The sequence below is a fragment of the Thrips palmi genome, unplaced genomic scaffold (genome assembly GCF_012932325.1).
Source record: "Thrips palmi isolate BJ-2018 unplaced genomic scaffold, TpBJ-2018v1 HiC_scaffold_4, whole genome shotgun sequence".
NCBI lineage: Eukaryota > Metazoa > Arthropoda > Insecta > Thysanoptera > Thripidae > Thrips > Thrips palmi.
Window position 1 is genome coordinate 8,006,231 of NW_023144631.1, and position 14,207 is coordinate 8,020,437.

Sequence of the window (14,207 nt, forward strand, 5' to 3'; positions counted from 1 at the left end):
CAATCAGGGCATATGGAGCGCCCTATTGTCCGCGAACGGGTCACCCCCACCCCGCCGCACCCCGCCCCACCCCGCCCCACCCCGCCGCGGCTCTCCCGACCAGTCCCGACCATCCCGGTCCAGGCCAGGTCGCGACGCCAGACCCGCGCGTAACCTAACCTCCGCAGACGAAACAAAAATAGTAAACACTTGGTGCGCGGCTGGCCGACCCCCGCAGGCGAAGTTCTTGGCAGGCAATAATGCGACAGGGTTGCCAACCAACTCGTTTCTAAATTCTCGCAGTGTTAGTCACTCTCATTCCTTGCACAAGAAAATGTAAAAAAAAACCGCAACAAAACATTACAAAAAAACCTGCAAAATGACGGTAATCCGGGCACCTCTGGACGACGAGGACGAAGGCGTGGGCGAAGGCGAAGCCGGGGTGGTGGAGCAGACGGAGGCGAAGCAGAGCGTCACCAAGGCGGTCGGCAGGAGCATCAAATACATTCGGCGCGTGCTGGGGCTCAAAAACAAAAGGAGGACGCGCAAGAAACTGAGGTGCGCCTTCCAGGTCGACTCCGACGAGCAGTGCTTCGTCGCTCTCTGTCTCTCGCATGGGCCGCCGCGCCAGCCTGAGACAGAGACAGCGACAACACAGTTCGAAAGCATCCTGCAGGATAGGCAGCAAACGCCAACCGTCGCACCGTGATCCCCAGGGCGCCGCCAGGCTTCAAGGCGACCAGGAACCCGTTCTTCAACTTCCTGCGGCACCTGCAGGTCGAGCTGCAGGGCATGTCCGCGGCCGAGGTGGCGCGGGAGGGCGGCCGCCGCTGGAGGCACATGTCCGACCGCGACAAGCAACCCTACAGACAAATGGCACAGCGGGCCTCCAGGCAAGCCGGCCAATCCGGCCAATCCGGGCACGCCTGTGCGGACTGCGGCCGCGGCCTCCACATTTTACCTTGTTCAATTCACCTTTTCGTCACAGGACCTCACGGCGACGCACCGGGAGCGCCAGCCGCACGGCCGCATACCCTGCGCGACCCAGCAGGAGCAGAAGCAGGAGCAGGAGCCAGGGCAGGAGAAGCAGGAGCAGGACAAGGAGCAGGACGACCATCGGAAAGAGTCGCAAGCGAAAGAGGGCCAGATAGAGCACAGCAATAAACGGAACCATTTCCAAGGAGTGCGATGGCTTTCGCGTTTTCCACCCTCTTGTCGTCGTGCGCGGCGCGGCCGGTGCGCTGCCGGTGCGCGGCGACCCAGGCTGGGGGCCGGAAGGGGCGAGGCGCGGCGAGGGGCCGCGAGGGGCTCTAGAGGACGGACAACCAATTGGTAAATGGCGAAGGCTAAAGACTTGATTGCTGCAGATTGCCGTGCTGATGGGCGCGCGGCCCGCGGCGTGGTGGCCTGTCCACGGGCGCGGCCTGGACGGTGGCCTGGACGACGGCCTGGGTCATCGCGCGAGGTGTTTCGCCGCGCCGCGCGCAGTGCGCAGTGCGCAAAGTTGCACCGCCTGTTGCAACACGCGTGCGCAGGGGTAGGACGTCGGTGTGCGGCGGGACGACGTCGGCCCTTCCTCGAGGTGGCCGTCAGCCCCCCTCTCCGAGGACCGCGCCGATGCCCCTTGGCGGCCCTCGCTGGCCCTTGGTGGCCGGGACTGGCCGGGACTGGCCGGGACGGGCGGGGGCGGGCCTCCCAGGGCGGCCCTCCAGGGCGGCTGGGGCCCGGCCGGGGGCGCCGTCGAGGACTCGGCTCGGCCCTCAGTCTCGCCCGGGTCGATGCGTCCGCCGTACTGGCCGACCGCCGTGCTGCCCGTGCTGCCCGCCCGCGTGCTCCTGCGTGCCCACCGAGTGCCGCCCCGGCGCGGGGCGAGGCGTGTGTGCGTGTGCTCTTCCCTGTTGGACGTCATGCAGCCCTCCGAGGTGGTGGTCGCCCTGCTGGGGGTGGCGCTGGTCGCCCTCTTCCTGCAGCATGCCGACGCGGCATCCGCCTTCCCGCCTGAGGTCAAGACCTACACCGAGAAGGAGGCCAAGAAGTTCCTCAAGAACCTGAACCTCGAGTGGGCCAAGAAGACCAACACCTACTACATGGCCAAGTGGGACTACGAAACGGACATCTCCAAGAGGACACTCGGCCAGGAGGTGGTGATTGCCAATACCATCCAATCCAATTCTACTTTCAATTTTAAAAATTTAAAAACTTTGAAAGTTGAAATTTTATCATGACCTCCATTTACCTGTGTATTTAAACTTGACGACGGCATACGAGCAGTAAACTCAGCGACCCGTTTCCGTTGCTTGCAGTTAAAAGTGTCTTTCGAAGTGGCCAAGTTCCAAAAGCAGCAGCGCAAGGAGGCCGTCAAGTACCCGCGGGAGAAGTTCTCCGACAAGGACATCAAGCGCCAGCTAGGGATGTACTCCAAGCTGGGTGCCCCCGGCTTGCCCGATGACAAGTACGTTAGTGTAAGTAGGGGCAAGCTAGACAGGAGGGGGAAGCGCGACAGTGCACAGGATGGCTTTTCGTGCCTTCTTTCGCCCGTTGAAATGACGAACACAGATTTTAATACTTTGGTGCGTTTTGATGGTTTCCGCAGTTCCAGAATGCGGCGGCTGAGCTTGGCATTGCGCGAAGGTGCCAGCGCGTTTTCCAATGCGAACACAAAGAAGGCCTTGGCGCAGGTAATGTTCGGTTTGCAATAGACATTTTTAATTCATTTTTTTATTTGCAAAGATGTAGTTAATTTTTATCTTCAAACGAATTATTCGTGACGCAGATGCTGAAATGAAGCAGCGCCTCCACTGCTGGATGCAGTTCCGCTACGGCAAGAACGCAACGGACACCTTCAGCAACCTGGTGGAGCTGTCGCAGCAGGCGGCGGCCCTGGACAGTGAGTACTGGAACAGGGAAAAAAGCGCAAAATGCAAATTGGAAACTCCTTGCCTTCGGAGATGGTGTAAAGCAGCGAACTGACGGCAGCGTGTGACGGCTTCCAGACTACACCGACTTCACGCAGTACATGTTGAGGAACTACGAGCAGGAGGACCTGGTGGCGCGCATGAAGGCCCTGGTGGAGGGCGTGCACCCCCTGTACAAGCAGATGGTGGCCTACTGCCGCAACCGGCTGCGCCAGCGCTACGGCAACGACGCGGCGCCCAACGGGGGCCTCATCCCCGACCACCTCATCGGTAAGTGGAACAGAGGACAGGTGGAGGTGGCCAAAATTCCACTTCTAGAAGCGTTTTGAGCTTCACAGTCTCTAAATTGGACTCGAATCGAGCCTGTGACCCCACCAATGAATTGCTCTTCCAAAGAGGAATCCATTGGTGGGGTCACACGTTCGGTTCTAGTCCTGTTTAGCGACTCTGGAGCTCAAAACACGTCTAGAATTTTGGCCTTCGCCACAGGTCTTCTGGCCCACTGTGAAGCGTGTGCCACACCGTAAAAACAGCAGCAAATGCAATTTCAATATTCTGTTTTTCAGATGACCCTATCTGCCAGACTGACCCCGTTCCTCGCAAACCGCTGGACTTCCCCGGCGCCCTGCGAGCCAAGGTTAGCGCCTCACCCAGTGCTGCGATCATTACCTCGACTTAGTTGAGGAGATAGTGAGAGAAATTGGTCGGACTTGGCAGGACTTTTCGGTGCGGAAGCTGTTCGGGCTGCCGGACGAGTTCTACCGGTCGCTCAACATGACGGGCGTGCCCGACGCCGTCTGGGACAAGTCCATCCTGGAGCTGGGCGCCAACAAGACGATGAGCTGCCGCGCCGTGGCGCAGGACTTCCTCGACAACAAGGACTACCGGTAAGTCCGGCGTCGGTGCCGCGTTCGCAGGCAGCGCGTTGTGGGAAAAGCACGATGATTCTTTTCTGGACGTCCGCGTCATTCCAGCATCCGCGTGTGCGGCAAGGTGTCCGAGCAGACGCTCTTCACCGCCTCCAGGCTCGTCACGGGTATCGTGTACGCCATGGAGATGCGGCCGCAGCCCAGCGTGTACCGGCAGACGGTCAACGACGGTGAGTGAGCGCGACGCCATTCGTTCAAACCTTTTGGCGGGAACGTCCTGCGAATACCCGCTGCTTCTTTGCAGCGTTCGTCGAGGGTATCGGCGGGCTGGTGGCGCTGTCCCTCGTGTCGCCCAACTTCCTGCGCTACCAGGGCCTGCTGGCCGGCGACGACTCGGTGGAGATGGACGTGAACCTGCTCTTCATGATCGCGAGGAACACCTTGCTGCCCGCGGTGCGCATGCACGCCGCCGACCTGTGGCGCGTGGCCGCCCTCAGCCGCTCCATCTCGGCCAGGGAGTACAACTGCAAGTGGTGGAAGCTGAGGTGAGCGCGCGCACCACGCCGTGAATGTCGAAAGGGTTGCCAACCTCAGTCAGGTCCTGCCTACGAAGTAGCCCAGCAGGCTGACGTTGGCAACCCTTGGTAACTTTTGCCAAGGTGGGTGGCAACACTGTTCGGAAGGCCATAAGTGAACGCCCCTCTGCCCGCCTCTGCCAGGCACGAGATCGAGGGCGTGGAGCAGCCGCTCAACAGGTCGTGGCGCGACTTCGACGCCGCCAACCCCGACATGATCATGGACCCCGCCGCCACGCCGTTCCGGTACGCCACTCGCAGAGTACGCAACCAAAGGCGAGACCGCAGGCCGCTAAGTTGGCACACTGCTTGCAGGACGACCTTCGGCACCATCCTGGCCTTCCAGATGCACCGCCAGCTCTGCAGCGTGGCGGGCCTGTTCGACGCCGAGGACCCCAGCCGGCTGCCCTTGCACCGCTGCAACCTGCTCAACCAGCCGCTCGTCAGCGACCTCCTCAAGTGAGTGCGATCCTCGGCCGCGGCGGCAGCATCGCGCCCCCGCGACTGGGCAGCGGGGTAACGGCGACGTTCTGCTGTTGCAGGAAGATGATGCAGGTCGGCTCCTCCAAGCCGTGGCAGGAGATCCTGGAACAGACGATCGGCACCAAGGACCTGGACGCGAGCGCCATGGTCACCTACTTCCAGCCCCTGCAGAAGTTCCTGGAGGACCACAACGTGCGCACGGGCGAGGTGGTAGGCTGGGGGCAGAGTCAAAAAGGTGAGCGAGAAAGCGTGCCGCGATTCGCGAACGACTACGAAGTGGCGCCTGACGGGCAGGGGCTGACTGTGCTCGCTGTTGGCAGAGTGCGGACTGTCCCGGCGCCGCCTCATCCAGATGGACGCCAAGGGCGGCGAGGCGGGCTACTACTCGTGCCCGCTGGGCGAGTTCTCGGAGGAAGAAGAGACGACCCTGGCGCCAACCACCCTCCCGACGACCAGCGCCGCGCCCACCACCGCAGCGCCCACCGCGGCCACGGCGGCGGCGTCTGCCGCCGCACCGAGCACCGAGGCGCCCGTCGGCGTGACCGCCACGACGGCCGCGGCCAGCACCGCGGCCAGCACCACGCTCCCGGCGTCCACGTCCAGCGCAGCGACGGCGGCGGCGTGAGGCACGGCGGCCAAGGACTGACTCTCCGCGTCCTCGAACAACTCGGCGCCGAGGCTGAGGCCGCCACTGGCCGCGGCGCGAATGGGACAGGTTCAAAATACTATTTTAAGTGTGTGTGGTTTTTTTTTTTTTTTAACGGAAAACCATTTAGGAAATGTGATTTTCTGCGTTTTAGGGAAGGGCAGTAAAAAAAGTACTTTCTTTGGATTTACTTTTTTTTATTCATTCTGGATATTTCATTTAGGGTACAGTGTTGTCAAAGGCCTTAGATGTATTTAGTAAAATTAAGTTTGGTCCGGTAGAGTAAGTTCTGTATTCGATCCGTTTCATGTTATGCACTATTTATCGATCCGTTATGAACTATATCCTTAATAAAGCATTGAAAATAAAATGTATACAAATGCGTTTGTAATTCGGAACAAAGTGATACCTTTTTACTTCTGTGATGATTTTTGTATTTAGAAAAAATTCTATTTATTTTTCATTTTGAAATAAACCAAATAACCTCGAAATGAAAATTTGTGAACGTCCCTTTCTGCGTTCTTTGAAGGCCCTTGCAGCAGTCCCTTTCGGCCCCACGCACCCGGGTGGACTGGCGAACGACGCGAACACGGGAACCGTCTGGAGCACGGTGTAGGAGGGACGAGTGGAATAAAGAGGAGACCCGTTGTGTGTAAAGTTAGCATTTATTAGGAAAGTCAGTCTACTAAGACTACGAGAAATACTGCTGCAAAACATAAAGTCGATACGTAGATAAAATCTTCCTTAGTCGGTCATGCTAAGAGTGACAATAAATTAACATCGACGTAGTCGTTCGTGATAAGTCAGAGAGTTGTGCCCTGCCCGCCCTCCCAGTGGTGGGGCAGGGCCCTGGCGGGGCCCTGGCGGCGTGCTGCCACAGCACAAGTCCCTCGCGACGCGCTCCGTCACTCCGGGGCCGGGACGGGGTCGGCCTCGTCGAGGCAGTCCGGGGCGTCGGGGTCGTCGTCGATGGGCCAGGCCATCAGCCTCTGCTGCCTACGCTTCTCGGCGGCAGCCTCCCTGTCCCGCTCCTCCAGCATCCTCGCGACCCACTCCTCGCACTGCCTCCTCCAGTACGTGTCCCACGGCCCGATGGGCAGTGGCGCGAGCGAGGATCTTTTCGGTTCGTCCTTCGGCGGCGCGCATAGCGCGTACGGGTTGGGTGGCAGCCGCCGGGCGTTTTGTCAGCGGTCCGCAGGGGAGGCTTTGGTGGCAGCGGGGGCGGCGGGGGCGGGGGCTGCAGCGGGGGCGGCCGCAGGGGCGGCAGCGGGGGCGGCCTTCACCTCGGACTTGCCGCTTTTGCAGACTGAAATCAAAATGGGAGGGTCAGTCAGAAGCGTCGCGACAGAATCGAAGGCTGAGGTCGACGGCACCCAAACCCACCATGGCGCGCGTCGGACGGCGTCCACCCGATCTTCTCGCCGGTCTTCTTGTTCTCCGCCTCGAGCCACTTGAGCAGCGGCCGGAAGTACTCCATCAGTCCGGTGGCGTCCATCTTGCGCTGGCCGGTCATGACCTCCATCGCGTCGGGCCACGGCCTGGAGGACCCCATCGAGAGCATGCTCCTGGAAACGCAAGACAGGGTAATGACATCTGCTGGGGTTCGAGCCCCGGGCGGGGCGCCGGGGCGGGGCTGCGAGGTGGGTGCCGCCTCTTTCTCTTCCTCCTACCCGAACAGGTTGCCGGCCTCCTTGCTCTGGTAAATGTCGCACTCGTGCAGGGGCAGGCGGTCGGGGTCCTTGGGGTCAAACTGGCCGGCCTTCTCGCAGAGCGCGCGGTGGAACTGGAACTGCACGACGAAGCTCACGAAGTACCTGCGAAGCGCGAAGCACAAACATTAGTTTTGCCCTCCTTTTCCCGGGAAGACTGTCACGACCACGAGGCAAGACCCACCTGATGTAAGGCACGCTGGCGATGATGTGGTACTTGGAGCCGGGGTCGAAGTTGGCCTCGGAGCGGTCGACGGGCGGCTCGATACCCTGGTACTGTTGCCTGCAAAAGTGAAAGAGTAACACGCTTAGCACGTTCGCCTCCCCTCCACAACGCAGAGCCCAGCCACAGGGCCACGGCAGCGCCCAGGCGCCCAGCCGGGTAGGCCACCCAACTGCCTTCTGACCTGAGCTTCCACCACTCGCAGTTGTAGTTCTCGGGCGTGGTCTTGCCCTTGAAGACGTCCCAGCGCCACAGGTCCATGAGGTAGCCGAACGGCAGGAAGGCGATCTTCTCCAGGCCCATGTTGTACAGGTAGTTGAGCTGGCTCTCCGGGTCGTCCTTGGAGTCGGCGGGCAGCAGCCCCACCCTGCGGAGGTGCTTCGGGGTGGACACGGACAGCGCGATGGTGTCCCCCACGGCCTCGTGGAAGCCTGGAAGGGCGTTACTACGTCAGGCTGAGGCTGGTCACCGCAAGGAAGCAACAACACAAAGCTGGAACGACGACAACGTCGCACAACACAAGCCAAGCGCAGGGGCCGACGGGTGTAGGCCACCCATCGGCCAGCGCTGCTCTGCGGGTGTGTGAGGGAAGCCAAAGCCGCGCTACGCGAGGCGGGCAGGGCCAGCAGGACCTCGAGGAGGTGGAGGAGAAGAGACACTTGTTGCCGCCGTGCCGACAAGCGGCCAGCTAGAGGCAGAAGGGACGACACGGGGCTCGGCTTAGCTCTACGCGGCAGGCTTGGCAGCTTGGCGGAGCAGCAGTCTAGGACAACATGTAGGGCAACGTCTAGGGCAACGTCTAGGACAACGTCTAGGACAACGTTTAGCACAGCGTCTAGGACAACGTCAAGGGAAACTTCTAGGACAACGTCTAGGGCAACGTCTAGGACAACGTCTAGTAGCGGACAGCAGTCCCCGACCTGAGTTGGCGCCTCTCCGGTGCACCTTGGGCAGGTGCTTGTACTGCAGGTAGTACTGCACGTGGCCCATCTCGTGGTGCGCGGTCACCAGGTCGCGGTGGGTGATGCGCGTACACTGCTTGATCCTGGAGGCACAGAACAGAGGGGTCTCGTTGAGCGCGTTCGACTCGGCTCACCTGGGTTGGCGCCCTCGCGGAAGTTGCCGGGCTGGTCCTTGTACTGCAGGAAGTACTGGATGTGGCCCATCTCGTGGTGCGCCACCAGCAGGTTCTCCATGTTGATGCGCGAGCACTGCTTTATCCTGAAAAACTACTTCGTTAGCGCCACACAGCTACGCTACTTTGCTTCGGCTTTGTCAGTCGAGATGCTGTCTCTCGTTCTAGTGCCTTGGGTTCAACTCCCGACGGATGCACGACGGCATGAATTGGGCGCTTGGCGCCGTACCTGAAGTCCTTGCCGTCGTAGAAGTCCCAGGCGGAGGCGTGGCACACCAGGTTGCGGCCGACGGGCTTCTCCAGGATGGAGTTCTTCCAGAAGGTGTCCGGCATGGCGGTCAGGTTGAGAGAGGTGAAGAACTCCTCGGAGAGCTTGAACATCTTGTGCGCGTCGTAGCCCTGCCAAAGCGAGCAAGAAAAACATTCAAAAGCGAACTCAACAGCAGAACCCCATGGACGAGGCAACGGCAACAGAATTTCATAACTATGCCCACCTTCTCCACCATGTAAGGGGTGGCGTCAGAGGCAACTTTGCCTGGGTACGGGGTGGTGATTTCGTAGATGTTGCCCCAATTCTGAGACCACATGTTGCCTGCAAAACAGAAGCACGTGGTTCAAACCTCGGCCCGGTGGGACACTGGAATGGGGCAGCCCGTCGAACAGTGCACCTTACCCAGGAGGTGCGCGGGAATGAGGCCGTCCTTGCTGACCACGCTGTCGCCGTACTTCTCGTTGAGGCGGCGGCGGACGTAGGCGTGGATCTGCTCGTACAGGGGCTTGAGCTGCAGCCACAGCGCCTGGATCTGGTCGCGGAAGTCCTCCGTCTCGTAGTCCTTCAGCCACTCCTCCGACGCGTCCGAGAAGTCTGCAAGCAGCGGGGCGGAAGTTAAAAACCCAAAGCAGGTGACGGTTAGTTTCGGAAATACCAGCGGTCGGACTCACTGTTGAGCTTGGCGGCCTCGTTGGTCAGGGCGACGTACTCCGTGAACTCCTTGCGCACCTTGTCGCCGGCCTGCTGGCGGAACTGCACCCACATGTGCTTGAGCTCCTCGGGGTTCCTGCTCTTGGCCATGAGCAGCGTCAGCTCTGCGAAGAAAGGCATGCATTAGCGGCGAGGGCCTGGGACTGGGAAGCTGCGTCGAGTGGAGAACGGGGCGCCACGCCGAGCCTCACTCGCAGTGTGCTGGCGGTGAGCGTGCGTGGGCAGGTGGTGTCGCTCCCACCGTTCATTACTGCAGCGGGAGAGGAGAGGAGAGGCCGGCCACTTTATTGGAAGGCTCTCCACTCGGCGGCCCGCCCGGCCCACCGGGCCCACCGCAAACAGACCTGCCACCCTCTGCCCCCTCTGCCCACCCCGGCACAACACCCGATCCCTGGCGCCCCGCCCCGCCACGCCACGCCACGCCACGCCGCCGCGCACCCGGATCGGGTTCATTTTCCGATTCCGTATTTACGTCATTCTGCGTCACCAGGCCTGGCTGGCTAGGCCCGCCGGCACTGCAGGAGCATTACGTGTATTTGACATCGATGCCGATTGGAAAATTGGAGCCGCCACCGTACCTCCCCCGGGGGGCTGCACCGGGCGCTGCGCGCGACGGCTCGGTTTCAACCCCCATGGCGGTGCCTGTGGCGGTGCCTGTGGCGGTGCCTGTGGCGGTTGGCCTCGCCGATGCGCGCCGTGCCCTTCCTGAGCCTCAAATTGCCTTCGGCGCCCTCGGCGTGTTGACGTCTCGCAGCCCTCACGGCGCCACCGTTGCGCAACACCCGGAACGAACTTTGTTTAGGAAAAACTTGGCGATCGCTTACCAGGCTCGAGGTTCAGGTCACACTTCTCCTTGTTGTTGAAGTCGCAGATTTTGGCCACGCTGTACACGTTCTGCATCTCGCTGACGATCTTGTCGAGCTGAAGCGTGGGGACACACACAAAAGTATTAAGGATTGTTTTCAAATGAAGCACTGCGACTCCGTTAGGGTTCTCGCTCACCTTCTCGTACTTGTCCTCGGGGAGGACGGCAGAGCCCAGCACGGAGAGCTTCTTGAACTGGCGCTTCACGACGGGGTCCTTGTACTCCTTCCACGGGTACTTGATGGTCTCCTTCCACGCCTCCTTCTGGAAGCGCGCGGTCTCCGCGGCCACCTTCAGCTGGAAAGGGAGGGCGGCGAAGCGCCAGGCGTTAGCGACTTCTCGACCACGGAACGAACGGAATGGACATGGACGAAGAGCTCCCGCGGACGAACACTGCTAAGCTGCGAATCCATTCATGCTCTGCACACTGCGATACGTTTTAGGGGCAGTGGGGAAGGGCGGGGGAAGAACTTGATACTTTTAAGAGTGAGACTCGATCTCGGAACTGTTTCCCCGCTGCCCCTTGTACGAAAAATAAAAGCCTGCAATGCGGAAGAGGGTGGGGAAGCTAATCAAAAGGTCTCACTAAATGTTCTCGGGCGTGTCTGATCCTGCTGGTCTCTAGATAAAGGGCCACAGCCGTGCTATCCGCAGAGTACGACAAATTCGCCTGGGGAGGAGAACAACTTTCCACTTGGATGAATCCGTGCGACATCGGGCAGCTTGGAACCGCCCCCTCCGCGTGCTCACCTTGTTCTGCAGGTTCTCCTCCGTGATGTTGGACGCGTACGCCCACTCGGCGATGGCGGCCATGTTGGAGTAGCGCAGCAGCTCCTGGTTCAGCTTGGCGAGGTACTCCTTGCCCTCGGCCTCGCTGTACTTGTTGGAGGCCTCGGCGGCGGGGGCGCCGTTCGACTGGGGGAAGGCCCAGGCGCACTGGGCCGCCACGGCCAGCGCCAGGATTGCGAACCTCATGACCTGCGCGGGGAACAGAACCATGAACCGGAGGCAAGAGACAGGACGAGTGAAGAAGGGACCCGTCCCACCTCCGCGTCGTACCAGACCTCAGGCTGGGCGAGCTGCGGACTGTCTGACAGCGGTGGGAGACGAGACCCTCAGACGAGGCGGCACAGCAGCCGGGGGGCACTCTGGCAGGCACACGCAGCCTCCAAACTCCGGCGGCGGCCGACACACTACACTACGGGCTGGCGCGGGCCGCGCGGGCAGACGCAGACGGCAGATTCGGGCCGCGGTTTGATAAGGCGACTGCCACTGACCTCCTGACCGGGCGAGGCCCGACCCGCGTGGCGGCGAAGTGACGCGTCTAGGAGGCCTTCCTTGCCGCCGGGGCTGTGCCAAGCACACTGATTTCGCGAGGGTGGCCACTCTCTCTCTCTCTCGCACTCATGGGGCGTCCCGCGCAGGTGCGAGGGAGATAGACGGACGGCCACACTGCGCGAACTCACTCTGCTGGGCCTGACTGGCGCTGCCGCCAACAATCACCCTTATCACCATGCCGTCCCCCTTCCGCGCTTTCCGCGCTTTCCGCACCACGCGGCGCACGCATGACGTCACCGCCGCGCCAAATTCGAAAAGCGGCAAGCGAATTGGCCGTCGCGGGGCACTTTTTTGCGCGTCGCGGGTTGCAGTGTTGTGACACAGCCCCAGGCGCTCCGCGTCGCCCTGCTCGTCTTCCGCGGGCGAGCGGTCACCCCAGCGCGCCACGCCACGCCGCGCGGTGGCCGCCCTCGCGAGGAAAGTCCATCTTCTCGGTTTTGGGCAGCCTTGACCCGCGGGGTCACCTCGTCACCGTCACCCACGCGGTCACCCATGTGCAACAGGACGTGACCGCGGGGTCGGGGTGGGGCGGGGCGGGGCGGGGCGGGGCGGGGCGGGGCGTTAGGGAGGGGAAGTCCATGAAGTCCGTCCGGCAGCACAACCCACGCCCTTTGCCGGCGCCGCGGTCAACCAAAACGAAGAGAAACCCTCTGCTGCGAACTTTGCCAGTGTCAGGCTGATTCCAAACCGCGCCTCATCGCTCTGTCTCTCTCGCCGCCCCGCAGGCGGGACGCTCCGCGAGTGCAACGGAGACGGAGCGACGAGAGCACTGGTCGGTCGCGGAGCACGTGCGCGGTGCAGCATTCAGAATAAAACGAGCGGGTTCGATAAGAGACGAGACAAAAAGGTGGACCGTGGATTGTCTGGATGACGTCCGCGCCCCGCCGCGCCCCGCCCCGCCGCGCCCCGCCCCGCCCCGTGCGCCGGATCGGCTTGCTGGCGGTGTTTGCCAGATCGAGTGACGGCCAGCCAGTCAGCCAGCCGGGGGTGCAATCCGGGGGCTTAGCGCCACCTGCCAGCGCCATCACTGCTATTGCTGCAGATAAACTATTGCTAGTCGAAGCCACCCGAGCCGCCCGACCCGAGGGGCAGCCAGACAGACACCATGTGCTACGTGGCGTATGGCGTTCTGCAGCACGGCAAACTCGAATACACCGCAGACACAGTGCGGTTCCCCAATACCCCACCCTCCAAACCGCTGCGCGCCGAAAACATGTCTCTGCGGCCCCCCGGGTGGCACCCTCCAGACTGCTTCAAGGCCAGCCACGCCGGCGGGGAGGACAGCGCTCGTCAGCTTGCTTGCAAATCGTATGGGCAGCCCGGGCAGCCTTGGCCTCGGCGTCGTGGCCGTGGCTGGCCGTGGCTGGCTAGCCCGATTCCGAACAGAGCTGTCTCTGTCGGGATGCGACGCCGCGATGAGTGCGAGAGAGACAGTGCGCGTTGCAAGCAGCCTGCTGGCCGCCCTCCTGGCGAAGCCGTTGGCCGCCGGTCCGGACGCCCATTAGGCTGGGAATGAGTTTGCGCGGAACGCGGCCAAACGGCCAAACGGCCAAACGGCGGGGCGGAGAGCACACGAGGTGGTAGCGCACCTGGGCCCGGGTCTACCTAGAGACCCAGGTAGGGCCGGGCCCGCACTGCTAAAATGAATGGCCGTTAGCAGATCGATGCTGCACGGCGCGGATGCCGTGGACGCCGTGAACGGCGTGCCAAGCAGGACGAGGACATTCGCATGCGCGGCCCGGCGCAGCCCCACTCCGCAGCAGACTGATTCCGAGAGTCGCTTTCGTCGCTCTGTCTCTCTCGCACCCATACGGGACGCCCCGCGAGTGCGAGAGAGACAGAGCGACGAAAACGACTCTCGGAATCAGTCTGCAGATCGCAGTCCGCATCCTCTGAAGACTGGAAGGTGCAGGGACCTTGTGACGACCCCGTCGCGACTCGTGCCAACAGACACCGAAGACGGAGGGACTCCGGGCGGCGGCAAGTTTATCTTTCGTTCGTCCGACTGTCCGACGACGACGTGAGTGTCATATGGTAAACGAGCGGCACGGCGCGCGCGCCGGCCGGGGAAACGATGACCGCCGCGAGGGAGCAACGACGCCATCGCTACCGTCAAATGGGGTGACTTCGACATTGCTACCGTCAAATGGGGTGACTTCGACACTGTCATGAAAGGACCGTTTGGAGCGACAATTTGGTTCGCTTTAGTTAGGATTGCTGTATAAAATACGGAGACGGAGATCGAGGTGCCCTTAGGACCGGTGAGAATGATCAATATGGAGGTAAACAGTTGCGTTTTACTGCCAGTCGAAATGACCCCAAGATGCCGAAGCCACCCTTGACTGTAAGTGGACAGTGCGGGTTGTGAGGCCCTCAGAGACTCACCGCTGCGTGTCTGCGTGTCGCCGGTCCGGCGGCAGATTCCAGACTGGGGCCGGCGTTATCTCCCGGCCCCTTTATACAGGCCGCCCCTCCACCGCGCGCCGCGT

The 14,207-nt window shown here is 61.7% G+C and overlaps 3 protein-coding genes across 7 annotated transcripts; 2 read left to right on the forward strand and 1 right to left on the reverse strand.

The window, feature by feature from the left end:
• Nucleotides 1-200: 200 nt before the first annotated feature.
• Nucleotides 201-1,359, forward strand: LOC117649581 (high mobility group B protein 4-like). The gene is made up of 4 exons (XM_034392468.1): nucleotides 201-537; nucleotides 696-876; nucleotides 968-1,107; nucleotides 1,347-1,359. Exons 1-4 carry the CDS (start codon nucleotides 359-361, stop codon nucleotides 1,357-1,359), a joined length of 513 nt encoding a protein of 170 aa, XP_034248359.1. The 5' UTR covers nucleotides 201-358.
• A 411-nt stretch (nucleotides 1,360-1,770) lies between these two features.
• LOC117649397 (angiotensin-converting enzyme-like) lies at nucleotides 1,771-5,958 on the forward strand. Its single transcript, XM_034392117.1, has 13 exons — nucleotides 1,771-2,120; nucleotides 2,283-2,441; nucleotides 2,573-2,657; nucleotides 2,753-2,866; nucleotides 2,973-3,164; nucleotides 3,461-3,531; nucleotides 3,612-3,781; nucleotides 3,869-3,993; nucleotides 4,068-4,308; nucleotides 4,483-4,584; nucleotides 4,654-4,797; nucleotides 4,881-5,056; nucleotides 5,142-5,958. The coding sequence occupies exons 1-13, from the start codon at nucleotides 1,887-1,889 to the stop codon at nucleotides 5,444-5,446; spliced, it is 2,118 nt and encodes a 705-aa protein (XP_034248008.1). The 5' UTR covers nucleotides 1,771-1,886; the 3' UTR covers nucleotides 5,447-5,958.
• Nucleotides 5,959-6,113: 155 nt separating this feature from the next.
• On the reverse strand, nucleotides 6,114-14,140 carry LOC117649398 (angiotensin-converting enzyme-like). Of its 5 annotated transcripts, none has more exons than XM_034392122.1 (14): nucleotides 14,104-14,140; nucleotides 11,131-11,358; nucleotides 10,519-10,677; nucleotides 10,341-10,437; nucleotides 9,477-9,620; nucleotides 9,208-9,399; nucleotides 9,029-9,126; nucleotides 8,764-8,933; nucleotides 8,496-8,620; nucleotides 7,584-7,830; nucleotides 7,361-7,459; nucleotides 7,138-7,281; nucleotides 6,851-7,032; nucleotides 6,114-6,773 (listed from the first exon to the last, which is right to left on the reverse strand). In XM_034392122.1, exons 2-14 carry the CDS (start codon nucleotides 11,353-11,355, stop codon nucleotides 6,652-6,654), a joined length of 2,004 nt encoding a protein of 667 aa, XP_034248013.1. In that variant the 5' UTR covers nucleotides 11,356-11,358; nucleotides 14,104-14,140; the 3' UTR covers nucleotides 6,114-6,651. The 5 variants fall into 5 exon arrangements, with proteins under 5 accessions (XP_034248013.1, XP_034248015.1, XP_034248010.1 ...); XM_034392124.1 differs by lacking the exons at nucleotides 8,496-8,620; nucleotides 14,104-14,140 and adding exons at nucleotides 8,320-8,444; nucleotides 11,445-11,602; XM_034392119.1 differs by lacking the exon at nucleotides 14,104-14,140 and adding an exon at nucleotides 11,445-11,602.
• Between the last annotated feature and the right edge of the window lie 67 nt (nucleotides 14,141-14,207).

Coding starts and splice junctions, on each gene's coding strand:
- LOC117649397 (XM_034392117.1), top strand. CDS start 1,887: ATGCAGCCCTCCGAGGTGGTGGTCGCCCTGCTGGGGGTGGCGCTGGTC. Junction 2,121..2,282: donor AGAGGACACTCGGCCAGGAG/GTGGTGATTGCC, acceptor CGTTGCTTGCAG/TTAAAAGTGTCTTTCGAAGT. Junction 4,585..4,653: donor CCCGCCGCCACGCCGTTCCG/GTACGCCACTCG, acceptor CACTGCTTGCAG/GACGACCTTCGGCACCATCC.
- LOC117649398 (XM_034392122.1), bottom strand. CDS start 11,355: ATGAGGTTCGCAATCCTGGCGCTGGCCGTGGCGGCCCAGTGCGCCTGG. Junction 9,400..9,476: donor CGAGGCCGCCAAGCTCAACA/GTGAGTCCGACC, acceptor CGCTGCTTGCAG/ACTTCTCGGACGCGTCGGAG. Junction 9,127..9,207: donor CATTCCCGCGCACCTCCTGG/GTAAGGTGCACT, acceptor TCTGTTTTGCAG/GCAACATGTGGTCTCAGAAT.
- LOC117649581 (XM_034392468.1), top strand. CDS start 359: ATGACGGTAATCCGGGCACCTCTGGACGACGAGGACGAAGGCGTGGGC. Junction 538..695: donor AGGACGCGCAAGAAACTGAG/GTGCGCCTTCCA, acceptor CGTGATCCCCAG/GGCGCCGCCAGGCTTCAAGG. Junction 877..967: donor CACAGCGGGCCTCCAGGCAA/GCCGGCCAATCC, acceptor TTTTCGTCACAG/GACCTCACGGCGACGCACCG.